The following is a 15,361-nucleotide window of genomic DNA, read 5'->3' on the forward strand; positions in this document are numbered from 1 at the left end:
CGGTGACGAAAGAACAAAGACCTTGAGGACATAAGAAAATGTGTTTTTGTTTTGCAAAAGTTCTGAAAGGCTAATAAATGCTGAGCAAATATTTCCTCTTTACCTTATTGATCACACAAGCCTCTCTCTTTGCTCTTTTTGTTTGTTTACACCCCTCCTCATCGCGTCTGGACATTGTACCTACCAAACAGCACAAGCTTCTCAGCACACATTTCATCATCCTCGAAATGTTCTTGATGTCAACCCAGAGAGAGACAACGGCAAACCGGCCGCGTCGCTTCGCAGCAAGGCCAGGCCGAATCGTCCGTCGTGTAGTCTGCCACGGACACGGACGGGTCGGTGGCGATGTCCCATAATAACCTCTCCCTCCAGAGAGCCACTTTTTCCGCTGTGGTTTGGTATTCACGTGTCCCGACTTTTAAGGGCGTTTCCTCGGCCGGGTCACGCTCTAAATCAAATATCAACGGCGGGTCGTGGAACTCCTGCGTTCCGATATCACCTTTGCACGCTTCGGCTGAACCTATATAAAAATAGATACATACAAGCTCAAATAGATTTCTGTTATTTAATCACACGTTAATCTCCATAACAACATCTGGGCGTTGGCTGGTGTTGAGTGAACATGACACCTACCGGTCAGGTAGAAAGCTTTGTATTTCCCAACCCGCACTGTCTGCAAGTCACCCAGCCGCCCTGCCGCGCCACTGTTAGGGTGGAAGAGGACCTAAAAATAAACCAGCCATCTTTATAGAACAGTTCACACCTGCCTCTTAACCCGTTTAACTCGTTTTACCCAGCGTCCACATTTCTTGCAGACACAAACACGCCCAAAAAAATTAACGAGTCTCGGTACATACCGTGTGACCAGTTTGCACGCCGTGCAGGAGGATATTTGTCACGTCGATGCCATCGTAGCGCCGGTCAGAAGGTGGCGTCACTCCTGCCAGCGATAGGAGCGTCGGAAAAATGTCCATTCCACTGTGAAAAGGATTTCTTGGTTGATTCAAGTAACACAGGAAAAGTCTGCTTGCAATTGTCTAATAAATACTTTTGTGTAAACAATAGCAACAGGAAGGCAGCTTGCTTTCACATGTTGGAGGAATTTAATCTCAACAAACCTCAGCAGCGCCGCACTGGTGGCGTTTGTGGGAATCACGCCGGGCCAGTAGGCCAAAGATGGCACCCGGTGGCCTCCTTCCCATGTGGTCTTCTTAGCTGAGCCCCCACCTAGCGAGGAAATTCCCGCTGTTACATTTTAAGCTAAATTGAATGCAACTTAGCTACTTGTGTACCTCTTTGAGTCTGCCATTTTCCTTGAAAAGGTCCCGGACTTCCTGCGTACTGACATTTCTGCTCCCAAGGACCGTTGTCACCTAAATGTAAGAAAGTCTTTTTCAGACCACGAGTGAAAACCAGCAGCACACAGGACTTACTGGTGAACCAGATGAGTGTATCATCTGCGTCCGAAGCACTTCGGATGGTCCCCACCAGGCGATCCATTTCTTGGAGGCTGGCGGCGTACACTCGGCTGGCGGGTTTAAGTGGTGGGGCCAAAGGTACGTGCATGTGAGCGAGCGCTATATAAAGAAAATATGGCTGTCCTTGCTCTCTGCAAGATGTAAGACACAAAAATATATTTCAGTTGAAGACAAAAACATGCTAGGACAATAATTGTGTGTGCTGTCTACATGTGTTGCTGCATTATTTGTGTTCAATCTGTGGCTTAGCACAGATGCTATTTAGCGTTAGCATTAGGTGAGTGGACTCAAAGACTAAGCTTTGCGCTTGTTTTGTTGGGCCTCGAGATGGTTTTTTTTACTTTACCTGGCGTGGCGCATCGCTCTGAGAGCAGCGGACTGGTACTGTTGCGTAAGCGTCCACAGGTCGAGTGGTTGCTCCAGAATACTGCTGTTTTCAATCAGAGGAAGGCCCACTTTGGAATAGCAGCTCCTCGCTCTACAATTGTGATGAGAAGACTTTAGGCCATAGGTGTCAAACTCAAAGTCCGGGGGCCAGATACGGCCCGCCACATCATTTTATGTGGCCCGTGAAGATTAATTTTGCATTACTAAAATAACAAATTGTCTTTTTCAAAATAGAGATATTACTAGCAATTTTGATGGTCATTAATGTTATAAACTATTTGAACAGTTTTTTACTAGTCTCCAAAACTCGAAGACAGTCATAATGACCCTCTGAGGGAAACTATGCAATGTGGCTCGTGACAAAAATGAGTGACACCCCTGAGGCACACAAGATAATTCAGACCTCATTTGACTACTTTGAAATCTATTCAAAGCTCATCAAATACTTGCACATGTGGATTTTGAATAGAATCGAGTCCCACCCACTTGGTGTTTTGTGGGTCAGATGAGTCACAAGCGAGGCACTGTGGAAGATCATATCCAGGGTTGTCAGTGCATCCCATATCGTTGCTGTAAGGAATTCCAAAGTAGGAGTCGAAACCTCCTCAGGAGACAAGAAACGGGTTATTTTGTATCGAAATACAGCAACCCATATTCCTCATTTGCATGGTTGCTACGCGGTAAGGTCAAAGTCCTCTTTACCTCTTTTTGTCGGGCCATATGGTCCATTATGGCCCAGATGCCATTTCCCGATCATGGCAGTATAGTAACCCGCCCGCTGCAGGAGCTGAGGCAAAGTGATTTCGGACCGAGGCAGACCGCCAACAGAGCCCACGGCAAAATTGTGAGTGACCCCATTCCTGAGTCCGTAGCGGCCGGTCAGGATGGAAGCCCGGGATGGCGAGCAGGTTGAGGCCGGAGAGTGGAAGTCTAAAAATCTGGATGAAAATATCAGTGGGAAGACCGCCATGAGTCCGCTTTAAGAATTCGGTTCTACCTTAATCCTTGCTGGGCCATCAGGTTAAGATTAGGCGTATTGTTGGCCTTCTGCTCAGGCAGGTTCACATCCAAGTCAGCCCAGCCTAAATCATCAGCCAGGATGAGAACGAAGTTGGGCTTCTTGTTGGGTTTCGGAACCACTGATGCCCGCTCTGACATCAGGTGGAAATACAGGCCGCACAGCATGGCACAAAAAAGCAGCGGCGTCACTCCCGCCGGCATTCTGTGATGAAGTCTGAAAAAGAGTCATGTTTTGGAAAAAAATTCCTCCATGTTTTTGTTTACTTCAGTGAAGACTAAGCAAAGCAATCCGAAACAAATCTGAGAGCGGTCGAATATTCTTATTATTCTTTGCTTTCAAACATCTTTGTTTTCTGTTTATCAAGCTTTCCAATGACGTTCAAAAATAGAGCCCCCCCCCCCTTACTTGCGTCTCTGATTTAAAAAAAAAAATAGTAAAAATGTCCTCAAAAGTGTATTTCAGATTTTATCATTAAAAATCTTTGATGTAAAAATAAAACCTTTTATGCCCAGCGCAGTACACTAATGTGGAACGTCCCATGACTGCGTGTGCCTTGGGCCCCCCCCCCACACATCTATATGCGCCCCTGGCCTGGTCCACGCTTACCTATTGAAATAAATCGCGTCCCGCTTCGTGCAAACGACTTCAATGTAAACACGCAATTGAAAATTGGAGCGCACCAAAAAACTTCGCGGGCGCAAACAGCGCCTCCACACCATGCATGTATAGTTTGCATGATGTTGTTTGGGTGCCTGTGCAAGTTAAAACTGGTTGGATCCAGATCTGTCTTTAACCCTTAGCTTTCCCATGAGGGGTGAGGGAGAAGCGCGCAACATGTGCCGTGCGGACAAATGTAAAGCGGGTTGAGCAGTTTAAACACGAGGAACTAGTTTCTATGCTGCGAGTAGGAGCGCACAGGTGAGACGCGACTTTACTACCGCTTCTATTTTGACAATTGGGAAATGATATAGCGTTTTTTTTTTTTTTTTTGCCCTCTAAAATATCTTTCAACCTAATAATAGAGTGGCAGAGTATTTCGAGATTGTGGGACATCGAACCGGTAAACACGCGCGAGGGATTGCGTCAGCTTTCACTTAAACTTGCCCCGTCGGAGCGTCACTATTGAATTTAATGTGCGCTTCTAATAGAAATATTTGCCCTATAGTAAAGTGCACCCGAGCCGTAAATAGAGTGTCGTGTAATATATACGGAGGCTCCATAAATATGCGCACGTGGCTTGTTGTTTATTACAAGCGTACGATTACCATGCTAGAAATTTTCTTTTTGTGTTTGTTTTAATTGTGTGTAATATTTGAAAGATGGTTGATATTTCTGTTTGAATTTTTTTTTCTTCATTATTTCCATAATGGGCAATATTGAGTAGTCACATTGTTTTGGTTTACCGCAAAAATGGTTTTTTTTAAATTAAAAAAGTAACTATTTCAGAGCATTTAATTTTTTTTTTTTTTTAGAAATGGTGCTGTGTGGACCAACTTTCTTGGGGCCTAACGTGTACACAAAGCCCCCAGATGGAGGCTGGGGGTGGGTGGTGGCCGTGGCCTTTTTCCTGGTGGAGCTTTTCACCTATGGCACCATCAAGAGCTTTGGGATTTTCCTCCAAGTGTTGATGGAGGAATTTGGAGAGAGCAACAGTCGGGTGTCCTGGATTGTTTCCATCTGTGTCTTTGTAATGACCTTCAACGGTGAGTGTTTGGAAATACATGAATCAATTTTTAACATGAAGCTAAAGAATTGGCAGAACAAGTTAACCGGTAATGTGAAAGATTAACTTCAACGGAGCAATTTCTAACTGCGCAGGTCCTCTTTCCTCCATGCTGACCAATCGCTTTGGGTTCCAACTCGTCGTCATGACCGGAGGTGTACTGATCTCCTCGGGAACCATCACTACAAGCTTCGCCTCTTCCGTCAATCAAATGTACATCACTTACGGCATCGTGGCAGGTTTGAAATGACTCTTTTTAAAAAAAAGTGGCCTTTTGAGATGAGTCGTGGTTTTGATTGCGCCTTTTGTCGTCCTGCTGGCAGGTCTCGGCTACTGCTTGACATTTTTACCCACGGTGACGATACTCTCACATTATTTTTCACGACGACGATCACTAGTCATCGCCGTGGCGTCCACCGGAGAGGCCCTGTCCATGTTTGCTCTCGCCCCGGGTAAGTTTAGAATCATCTCCTACTTTGGATGACTTACTAGCCGTTGTTTATCTTCAGCCTTCTCCTCTCTGAGGGATCTTATCGGCTGGCGTCGCACCATGGCGATGATCGGAGCTTTGCAGGGAACCATCATTATTTGCGGCGCTCTGCTTCGGCCAATCATCATCTTACCACAAGAGACAGAGACTTCTGAATCTTCTCCAAAGAACGAGGAAGCCCAAAGCACGGACTTGATTGGACAAGATTTTGTGAGAAACTGTCCCGTTGAGAAGGTCAACTGCAACCCAGAGGAGAGGACTTTACTAACAAAGGAAGTGAGGCCAGATGTGCAGCCAAGTCTAAAAAATAACTTCGATCCAGCTCAAGGGCAGAAGAACGATGTCGAAGTTGATGAGAAACCTTCAAAGTTCAAACTTCTGGATTTCTCCATCCTCAAAGAGTGCAGCTTCATCTTGTACTCGCTCTTCGGACTGTTTGCCACGCTGGGCTTCTTCGCCCCTCAACTCTACATCATCGAGCTGAGCGTCAGTCGAGGCGTGGAGCGCGATCGCGCCACCTATATGCTCTCCACCATGGCGGTGGCCGAAATCTTCGGTCGATTCTTAATCGGATGGGTCCTGACACTGAATCGAATACAGAATCGGAAGCTTCTCGTCCTCCTGGTTTGTGTGATTTCCATGACTGTGGACCTGGTGGGATTTACTCTAGTCACGGAATTTTACGGGCTAGCGGTATGCTGCGCTGTCTACGGGTTCTTCATGGGAACCCTTGCGTGCACGCACATTCCCATGCTGGCAGAAGATGACGTGGTGGGCTTGGAAAGAATGTCCTCTGCTGCTGGAGTTTACGTCTTCATACACAGCTTTGCCGGCCTGGCTGGACCCCCACTCGGAGGTACATTTTTAATTTGTGGCCCCCCCCGTCTAGCTCCGCCGGTGCTCGATGCGTCCCCTTAACACTTTTGTCTTCGTCTCTAGGTGTGTTAGTGGACGTGACAGAGAACTACGGGTCGGCCTTCTACTCCTGCGCAGCTGGCATGGCGGTGAGCGCCGTGTTCTTGGGCTTAGTGAGACCTGCCAAGAGAGGACGACTTTGCACGAAGAGAACATTCAAACCAAATAATGACACGCCTCATATTGTGACAGAAGGCGTCAATGAAGCGGAAAAACTCACAGGCAGTACTGACGTTAGCGCCGAGGCGCACGAAGAACGACAATCATGTCGAGACGTAGCTTGACATGCGGGTTTGACATGTCGCTCGAACATGCTGGCAAAGCTCATTTACGTCCTCACCAATCCTGTTTTGTGTGAGTGTCTGATTCAAGTGCTCGCTGAGATATGATGGCTTGAATTTACAAAAATATTTGAAATAGTCTTTGAAGAAGAATTACCATCTAATAATGTGAAGCCAATGTAGCAGCAAATACTGTACATGAAATTGCACACGTATGTAACATTAACTCTTACGTTTGTGTTACTTCCGCCAAGCTCAGGAGACTCGTATGATTGATTTTTTTTTTAACCAAAGCGCACATGAGATGTCAAAGATGCACTATTTTTGTAAGAAAAATATGCTAGCAATAAAGCAATAATGTTTTTACTCTTTAAATTCTATTTTTTTATTTAAATTTTATTTTTTTCATCTGACTTAAGATAAATATATCAAATTTGGAAAGTTACATCTTATCGGTGTTACCGTTTAGTGACGTTCAGTATATCTTGGCACTTCTTCAGCCACAGTTTGGCCGTATGAAAAGCTTCAGTAGGTTTGGGAAAGGAGGTCACCGTCGTCGGTGACCTTGGCTCCTCTTCCATCCAGTGCAGTAAGGCCTGTGAAGCACGAAAAAAAAAATCCCTAAAATACAAATAAACTATTATGTGGTAAGGCTTAATCAAAATCTATTTCCTGTGGAGTCCACATGGTTGTATATTGATTTTTTTATTTATGCAGAATATGTCTTGGCTCAATTAAGACGTGGTGGTGTAGAAGACGAGCAACATTCCAATAAGATGACAGCGTAAACATTGTAAAACGTAATGTGAGGTGACGCCCACATTTTTACCTCGTATCGCTCGGCTATGTTAAAGCCCGCTGAGGTCTGAAGTTTGCGTAAACAGATGGGACAGAGCTCCAACGGGCGTAGGTCGGACTCCTCCAGGTGATTGGAGCCTTGCATGACACAGCTCAGCCACTGGCAGTGCCTCATTCCAAACATATGGCCGATTTCATGCGTCATCGTCTGGCAAAAAAATCATTCCATTACTTTCTTTTTTTTCCCCAATTGAGACAAAACGTGTTAGTACAACCTTGCAGGATCGCAACAGCAGAGTGCTGGTGATAGGGGGAGTGTAATGGCCGTCAAAGGCGGAATAGTCGCCCTGCTTTACTTGACGCTGTTTCTTCACCCTTCCTGCATAATTTTTGCGGTAAAAGTTGTCATCGTACCTGGCAAAGCTGAAAACACCAATTCCTGCAAAAAAAAATGCAATTAACTTTCCCACAAGGCTGAGAACTATTTCACTGGAGCGCCATCTAGCGGTGTCACAACCAAATTACACGATATTAGTAGACATCTTTTTAAAAGTATTTTTATATCCAGCTCTTGGGCTACTTTATATTAAATTTGATTTACAAAGCCCCTTTTATTTGCAAAGCTAACTCAACACAGACAGGAGGCGGAGATTAAAACCGGCAAACCTCTCCACTGCGAGGCAGACATGCTAACCGCGAAGCTACCACGCTGACCTGCATTTGTTTGATTCTCTGGAGCGAAATACAAAAGTAAAATCGTACCCTTATGAAGAGATGCTTGTCCAAATACAAAATTCCAGGAGTCTCTTGGGTACAGGTCAATCATTGTGATTCCAACCACACAAAAAGCATCCTTTGGCTTCCTTTTGCATAAAAACTGAAGCAGGTCACCTACCAGAGGATATGGAAATAGTGCAAACAAAGCATAGCTCAGAAAGAAAAAAAAAAACACCACTGTTGTGTGAGGCTTCAAGGAGATATTTCCAATTACCAGTGAGCAGCTGAAGGTTTTGTGAGCTCTGGTTAATTCTGAATGAGCAGCCTGTTTGTGCAACTGTGACAGCTGGTAACCAACAAACAGGCAGCCCATAGAAGAATGCTTGGCAGTATTCTCGAAGCCATTCCACGTATTGCTCCGTATGGGGCCCGGCCTCGCCAAAAGAACCTGCAACAAAACAAGAAGGTCAAACTATGGTTAACAAACTCCCATCAACTTTCTAACAAAGGAAAATCATCTACCATCATCAACTAACCTATGGTCTGAATGTAAATCGTGCCACAGCTTGCACTTGGGGTCTTTCTGTGAGGATCTTTATAAAAACTCTCAAAATCTTGAGGGTTCTCAGGATGTGAGGGAATCCAGTCTGAGTCTGAATGAACAGTCACAGGTTGAAAAACGGAACCAGGCTGCCCTGGATGCAGTCCTTGCTCTAAAAGGTGACATTCTTCTTTGGTGTACTGTTTATAGAGTTCAGTCAAGTCCTTGCAATTGGAAATCAATGCTGTTTGCAGGGTCTCTGGAGAGTGGTGAATCACTTTCATCTGTAGAAAAGTAAAAAAAAAAACACCCCCGACATGACATTAATGTATAGTGGAGCGAGTAGATATAAAATGCTAAAATACCATTGCAATCTAAAAGTGTTTATTTGGTGACAAGGAATTTTGATGTGGCACTTTTCCATCATTTCTGGCATGTACAGGAAATTGGGCTGTATTTATTTGGAATTGTAAACTAATATAATTATATTTTTCCCACTGCACGTCAATTAGATTTGTTCGTAACGCCGCTAACACCGCTAATCTTTGTTTATCCGAGTTAGGCAACTCATGAGAACATTTTCCAATTTGCAATGGCAATTTAATGCAGTAAAAATTAAATAAGTGCATAGGTAAAAAGCAAAAACAAAACATGTCTTTTGAGACCGTCCGTTTCAGATTGAGTTAGACGCCATCAAAACAATCTAAATAGAATTTTTTTTTGTCTGCATAAGCGATTAAAATGCAAGGCAATAAATACAAATAACTGAAATAGCATGCAAGTTACGAAAATGAAGCAAATAAAAGGATATTACGTCGGGACTCGCAAGCTGCTTTCATGCAACGTCTCTACTTCCGCCATTGCTCGATGGCGTCATGACAACAGAGGGGCGGGGCTTGTGACGTCAAGGAAACGTTTGGGACTACCGTAGTTGACACGAGCTGGCAAGCCCATGTCATTTCAAAGCTAAAATGTCGCTTATGTGACTCGACAATTTCAAAATTATCGTGCTAAATTGATTCATTTATAGATCTATTGGGTCTTTCCGAAGAACAGCCAAGCTCCCGTTTTCTTTTTTCAGCAGGGCGAGCGGAATACGACAGCGGAAGAACTTGGTCACAGTGCAGCGTTTTTTAGGGGGGGTTAGTTAGCTCCCACAGTTAGCCAACGTCAACCAGGCTTTACTGTCATGCTGATATTTGCAAAAGATTCCCACTAGGGCTCAACTAAAAGCTATTCGACAGCGACGGAACAGAACGCTACGATTGGAAGTGTGATCTTGCATCTTGAACCGGCTGCAGCCTCTCACACATACACACACAAACGTCAAATAAGGAATATGTCTTGCAGCATACTTGTGGAGCTATAGCCCGAGTCAGAAGCTTTTTACTTTTCAATTCAGCTCACAGGGAGTGTCCACCTTTCTTTGCCACATCTAGCAAGACTGCAGCAATGCTGACAGATAACAGGTACAGTAACTACTTTTCTGTGTTGCCATCTTTTGCCCATTTCCATGCCAATGTCATGTTATCAACTCCATAAAGAGCTGAGTGAATCATCACAGTCATAACGTGATCATGTAACTGCAGCGAATGTGTGTAGCCGTAGCTATTTTTGGTTCTTCTCAGTGCTCTTTTAGATCCACGACCCCCCTCCTCCTCCTCCTCCTCCTCCTTTCCACTCCTCACTGCATCATTCCTTCCAACACACTCATTCACATTTGAAAATGTTCCATTTGTTTCCCTATGTACAGGAAACGCCATCGGAGCAGTGACAGTGAGGACAATCAACAGCTGAGCCCTCAGGCCAAGAGGTCAGGAAGGGGTCCGAGCCTGCTCGTATCCGATTTGGACTCCGAGGTACATGCGCGATGTTGTGCAATGTTTTATTTAGCAGTCAAGTAAAAAGCTCCTTTCTCTGTTTTGTATTCAGTCTTCAAGCAGTGACAGCAGCAGCGGCATCTGCAGTACGGAGAGACCGATGGTGGTCACGAGCAGGCCGTGCATCCACAGCCAGAGCGACCGCATCCCCCAGTGTTCGCCCAGCGGCAAGCCCAAGGACTCGGCGGTGTCGGCGCAGCACGGTTTCCATGGCGACGGCAGTACTTTCTCCTACGACTCCATCAACAAGGTCCTGAGGGAGGCGCACTTCAGCAGTCTACAGACGAGAGGGAGCCCGGGTTCGACATGACCGACGACATCGCAGACGCCGTTTGACGTCTCGAGTCCAGCGTAGCCCACCGGGTCTATGAAGAGTGGGGACGTTTACATATTATGGGCTGTATGGCTCATCCCCGCCCTTGCCATATACCATTTGTGAAGACCATAAGCACATTTGCCTTTTCACGGCCCAGCCACTGTGGTTTATTGTGCAGTATTGATGTGTGTGTGTATGCGCGCGTGTGTGAGGACACGACTTGTGCACTTTAAAAAGAGGTATCATTCTCTTGACATGCGTGCATTTGATGTGTGGACATGTTCATTGGTGCTAATCACGAGAGAAGTGGGTTCCAAAGTGCTTGCAAAGGTAAATAAAGCGATGCACTTTACTCAAAAAAGCTGTCTGCAGTTTTTCTTACCCATCAAACATCACACTATACCCAAGTGGGATCTTTTATTAGTGGACGTGATAGACTGCCATTGTTGAAAATATTTTGCATTATATACTGACTCTTGCTTCTCTGGTTCCACACAAAACAATTCTAAGTGTAGACATGCGCTCGAGCACCACTTGCATAAATCGACCGGCTGTAAACACAATAAATAATAGTAAGATGGTGGTGTAAAATAATTTTCCTACATTTGCATTAGTATGATAGCAAACACTGGAAGACAACTCTAGGATAGCAGGTCTTCAGGAAAATGATTTTAGTGCAAAGCAGAGTGCAACTTGAATGTGCTGAAGAGGTTGTTTTTGTAGCCTGAAATGAATCCTGAGATCAAATTCAATAAACCATACTGTAACATCAGATTCACTCAATTCTTGGAGAGACAGAAAGTTGGACGTGAAAACAAATACTCAATGACATCTCTGTAAGAGATTTAAAAGGTGTAGCGCCTCGCCAGAGGTCAAGAGTTGAGAAACGAGAAAGCGGACGACTGTTGGCTTCTCTCAGACGAAGCTAGGGGGTTGGGGTGGTTCTCTTTTAGAGAGTCCTGTAGTGAGTCTGGGTCCACGTGGGACTCGGGAGTCTTTGCCCTGCTCACCAAATTCATACCGCTGAACAGGGAGAGTCTGGCGGCACATGGCTCAATACCCTCGTCGTCTTGAATGGCAGTCACCTCAGTCCTAATAGGAGCCGGGAGCGGTTTCTCACAGTTGCCCACAACTAATGGCGAAATGAGTAGTAGGCTGGACGTCTGGTTGACTTGATGACTGTCGCTGGCTGGATCCTGTTTGGGGGCATCGTGAACGCCACCCATCAGGGCCTTGAACTGTCTCAGGATCTGGTAGAAGCAGATACGAAAAGAAAATATGATCTCCTGTTGAATTATTGTTACTGGCTCGCACACCTTCATGGATTTGTTGGCCACAGGTCCTGGAGGGCCCTCCGTGAGTTGACGGAGCCGACGTTGCGTTGCTCCAAATATTTGCTCGAGAGACAGAAGGTCGGCAGTCATAAGGCAGGCTACAGCGCACAACGCCCTCTGGAGGTCAAAATGAGAAGGACAGTATGAGTTGGTAGTTTACCCAAAAAATGCTTGACAGTATAGATAATGGTTATTACCATGTTTACAGTGCTGGAGGGATCTTGTAGCCTGTTGGAGAGCAACTCCACCACAACCTCACAGTTAAGAGTGGAGCACCTGACAGGATTCAACAAAGGAACTCATGTCAACAACTACAAATGGCTCCACGTGAGTTGAATGAAGTTGCTGTCCGTACTGACTCTTTGGTAAAGTACTGGATCTCCTCATTGGATAGAAACACTCTGGAGCCTTCCATCAACTTGCTAATGAGCGCCATCTCCTGGCCGCAGTCGCCCAACTGCAACGCTTCAACCCTGTCCGACAGAAAAGAGACCAACACTTGAAGTCGCGAGTCTTTTTGGTGATTTCGGGTTTCTCTGCTCACCGCTCTGATAGGTCTCCGCTGCTTTCTCTGCTGGCTCCCGATTGGCTCCCGGTGCACGCCGACTTGCTACCTGCTGAGGCTCTGCTATTGGTGGAGATGTCCTGAGATGAGTTGTGAGAGGAATTGTTGCCGCTGTCAGTCTCTTCCCAGCCGCCTCCGATCTGCCCTGGACACCGCTGGGTTGATCCTGTAGTGACTAAAAAAAAACATTTCAATGAATTCCCCAAAATAGATTGATCCTGAAAATGCTTCGTTTTGGACCTTTAAGTTTGTGAGCAGGCAGGCTGTAGGCACATGCTGGTACAGCTACTTCTATTGGCGCAGATGGCGCCACTACAGCTCGGTAGTGGTTGTCGTGGAGACGGATGCCCTGGTGTTCCGTCGGGGGAAGGACGGCACTGGCCACTACTTCTGCAGCTTTCTGGATCTTATCTAGAAGTGAGTCGTTGCCTGTTGAAAAACACAGATCATGTAGTAAGGATGGAAAAAAAAAAAAAAAAGATGTGACTTGAACAAAAAGTGAGTCACCTGTCTCCTGCTTTCCTGGATTATACCCAAAGCCTTGCATTCCTCCCTTGTGGGGGGCTGCTGATCCCATACCTGAAAAGAGAGCCACATCCAGAAGCAAATTCTGACAAAAATCAGTCACGTGGTCAAAAATGGTCACTCACCCATTGTTGAAGTTGCCATGTTTAAAGGCAGCACACCAGTTTTCACATAAAATGAATCAGTGAAAAGTAGTCGCGCAACTTCCTGCAAACAAAGACATGACGGTTTTTTTAACCTTGTGTATTGTTGTGTGTATTATTATTTTACCTGTGCAGTGTTTCTCACTTTCAGATACAAAGCCGTGCCATGGATGGGATCAGGTGGCCCACTGTATACTTAAAAAAAAAAAAAAAAGAATATTCATGTTATTGCAGGCACAGAAGGGACTCATCAAAGGTCCAACCTGATGCCTGCTGAATGAAGGTGGAATTCCTCCTGAGTTCAGTGAGGAAATGTTTGGAGCCATGGCCACACAAATGAACAAAGATCTTCAGCACCTGAAACACAAGAAATAACATTATTGGAATAAATACATGGAGATTCTATATAATCTACAAAGTGATTCACCTTGAGTTTGACATGACAAGACTCAACCTGAAGCCTCTCTAGCAGGTACTCCAATAAACATTGATCATTTGCCAAAGACTCGTGGGAGATTTCTGCAAAGGGATGACAGTTAAGGGCTTTTAATGACATGGTAGATTACTTCTTAATTTAAAGTTTCTGCAAAATGGGCTGCCAAAGGATACTTCCGATTTCTTGGAAAATGTACCCAGGACAAGGGCTCTCATCATCTGCTGTCGCCTTCATCAAAGTCGGGACCTTCAGTAGAGAGTGGAAAGAGAAATTAGGTTTGTTTACACGTAAATTCACGAGTCTTCAGTTAATCCAAGAAAGAAAATGTCAGTTGTCGTGTTGCACATCATGCACCTGCTCCTTTGAAACTATGACAACACGCAATGATGAGTAAAAATGACAATAATTTATACTGTCAGTTTAAATTAGCAGGGTGTGTTGCTAGTAGCTAATGGCATAGCCAGATAGCCTCTGTGACACGTAGACAAAATGCCAAATGCGCCAGCGAGCGATTCGTTAATGCACGATTTAATAACGGATGATCAAAACAACTGTCACTTACTTTCTGAAGGAAAGCTAACCGTTCCATGAAAGAAGCCATGATTTAGCAATTGTAGCTGCGGGTTACTCATTTTTCAGTGGACCACAGTGGAGGTGGGGCTGGTTGTGACAGCTAGCCAATCAGAGGACAGGACGTCAACATTCGGAATAAAATTCAATTGGCTGTTGAGATAACCAAAACAACCAATCGTTGAAGGGTAGACTTTTGGTGGAAATAAAAACGAGTAAATCAGAATCCGGAAATAGTATAGCCCATCAGGTATTTTTATTTTTTATTACTTATTAATTTTAAAAACATATTGAGTTAGTTAGTTGTGACGTCCGTTTTGGAAACGCCCAAAAAGCCAAGACAACCAATCATAAAAGGCAGAACGGCTAGGTTCTTGATTGACAAACACAGGAGCGAATCAAATTGTAGGATGTTCGCTGCGTTCTTGTTACGCATGTAACGTAATGGCGGCGTCCGTATAGTTACGAAGTCATGTATTTTTCTGTTTCTTAATATTTAAAAGAAATATTTGACACATTAAGGGGCAAACGAGGAGTTAGTAAACTTCCCCGAACCTTCGGGTTCTTACTATTGCAAGGCTGAGATAAAACAATTGCTGTTTCAGTCACAACATCATGTCAGGGTCAAATGTTTGGCATCGTAGCCGAGATAAGTTGAGACGTTTTTCAGAATTCTTTGCGCAATGTTCGGAGGAGGTAAGCAGTGATAGATTTCTCATCGCTGTGCATGAAATTTCTTGCATTGAATCTACAACTTGTATGTGTGAATTTATTGTCTGCGAGTGCATGTTTAACAGAAATGATGACTATTATTTATTGCGTTGTTTATTGTCCTATGATTGTATTCCAGGCATCAATTTATGGCAAATGTGTTGCAGCGACCACAACAAACAGACAAGAATTGAAGAAAGACCAATGTGCTAAAGAATTTGCAGCCCTCAAGATGTGTTTTGAAAATGCTGTAAGTAATTTAGTCTACAATTGTTCTACAGGGCCCCTTTATTGACAACTGTTTTGTTCCAGGCCAAGAAACACTCCAGATGAGTGGAAAATCCGGATTTGCAATAAAGTCAACAGACGACTTGTCAGACTCAGAAAAGGACTATACGTCACGTAAAAAAATAAAAACATTTGAATGACCATTTTGATAAACTGAGTGATGAATAGAGCTGTCTCGCAGTTCTGAAGTTCTGGGTTCGAATCTCATCCTATGCCTTTAGGTTTATGAGTGGTTGTCCATG

At 44.6% G+C, this 15,361-nt stretch overlaps 5 protein-coding genes across 8 annotated transcripts; 3 read left to right on the forward strand and 2 right to left on the reverse strand.

Annotated features, from left to right (window-relative positions):
- Positions 1-135: 135 nt before the first annotated feature.
- On the reverse strand, positions 136-9,235 carry LOC119138070 (arylsulfatase G-like). 3 transcript variants are annotated; one of them, XM_037277806.1, is made up of 17 exons: positions 9,166-9,235; positions 8,347-8,635; positions 8,085-8,258; positions 7,856-7,984; positions 7,369-7,532; positions 7,125-7,301; positions 6,758-6,891; positions 2,863-3,099; positions 2,568-2,803; positions 2,358-2,469; positions 1,825-1,956; positions 1,434-1,609; positions 1,293-1,373; positions 1,119-1,227; positions 858-978; positions 634-724; positions 136-520 (listed from the first exon to the last, which is right to left on the reverse strand). In XM_037277806.1, exons 2-17 carry the CDS (start codon positions 8,633-8,635, stop codon positions 240-242), a joined length of 2,643 nt encoding a protein of 880 aa, XP_037133701.1. In that variant the 5' UTR covers positions 9,166-9,235; the 3' UTR covers positions 136-239. The 3 variants fall into 3 exon arrangements, with proteins under 3 accessions (XP_037133701.1, XP_037133700.1, XP_037133699.1); XM_037277805.1 differs by lacking the exon at positions 9,166-9,235 and adding an exon at positions 8,717-9,154 and having other exon boundaries at positions 2,358-2,466; XM_037277804.1 differs by lacking the exon at positions 9,166-9,235 and adding an exon at positions 8,717-9,154.
- Positions 3,653-6,661, forward strand: LOC119138096 (monocarboxylate transporter 7-like). Its single transcript, XM_037277857.1, has 6 exons — positions 3,653-3,804; positions 4,359-4,589; positions 4,705-4,848; positions 4,933-5,061; positions 5,119-5,955; positions 6,039-6,661. Exons 2-6 carry the CDS (start codon positions 4,361-4,363, stop codon positions 6,296-6,298), a joined length of 1,599 nt encoding a protein of 532 aa, XP_037133752.1. The 5' UTR covers positions 3,653-3,804; positions 4,359-4,360; the 3' UTR covers positions 6,299-6,661.
- A 3-nt stretch (positions 9,236-9,238) lies between the features above and the next one.
- On the forward strand, positions 9,239-10,908 carry si:dkey-21c1.1 (protein FAM104A-like). The gene is made up of 3 exons (XM_037278004.1): positions 9,239-9,820; positions 10,105-10,210; positions 10,284-10,908. The coding sequence occupies exons 1-3, from the start codon at positions 9,804-9,806 to the stop codon at positions 10,539-10,541; spliced, it is 381 nt and encodes a 126-aa protein (XP_037133899.1). The 5' UTR covers positions 9,239-9,803; the 3' UTR covers positions 10,542-10,908.
- A 42-nt stretch (positions 10,909-10,950) lies between these two features.
- Positions 10,951-14,215, reverse strand: tepsin (TEPSIN adaptor related protein complex 4 accessory protein). Of its 2 annotated transcripts, none has more exons than XM_037277856.1 (13): positions 14,113-14,215; positions 13,724-13,796; positions 13,542-13,633; positions 13,378-13,471; positions 13,242-13,309; positions 13,097-13,178; positions 12,954-13,025; positions 12,687-12,875; positions 12,426-12,612; positions 12,241-12,354; positions 12,079-12,157; positions 11,864-11,998; positions 10,951-11,797 (listed from the first exon to the last, which is right to left on the reverse strand). In XM_037277856.1, exons 1-13 carry the CDS (start codon positions 14,149-14,151, stop codon positions 11,420-11,422), a joined length of 1,602 nt encoding a protein of 533 aa, XP_037133751.1. In that variant the 5' UTR covers positions 14,152-14,215; the 3' UTR covers positions 10,951-11,419. The 2 variants fall into 2 exon arrangements, with proteins under 2 accessions (XP_037133751.1, XP_037133750.1); XM_037277855.1 differs by having other exon boundaries at positions 12,426-12,621.
- A 321-nt stretch (positions 14,216-14,536) lies between these two features.
- Positions 14,537-15,262, forward strand: ndufaf8 (NADH:ubiquinone oxidoreductase complex assembly factor 8). Its single transcript, XM_037278011.1, has 3 exons — positions 14,537-14,816; positions 14,971-15,081; positions 15,144-15,262. Exons 1-3 carry the CDS (start codon positions 14,736-14,738, stop codon positions 15,162-15,164), a joined length of 213 nt encoding a protein of 70 aa, XP_037133906.1. The 5' UTR covers positions 14,537-14,735; the 3' UTR covers positions 15,165-15,262.
- The last annotated feature ends 99 nt before the right edge of the window (positions 15,263-15,361 follow it).

Source organism: Syngnathus acus, chromosome 19 (genome assembly GCF_901709675.1).
Source record: "Syngnathus acus chromosome 19, fSynAcu1.2, whole genome shotgun sequence".
Taxonomy (NCBI): Eukaryota; Metazoa; Chordata; class Actinopteri; order Syngnathiformes; family Syngnathidae; genus Syngnathus; species Syngnathus acus.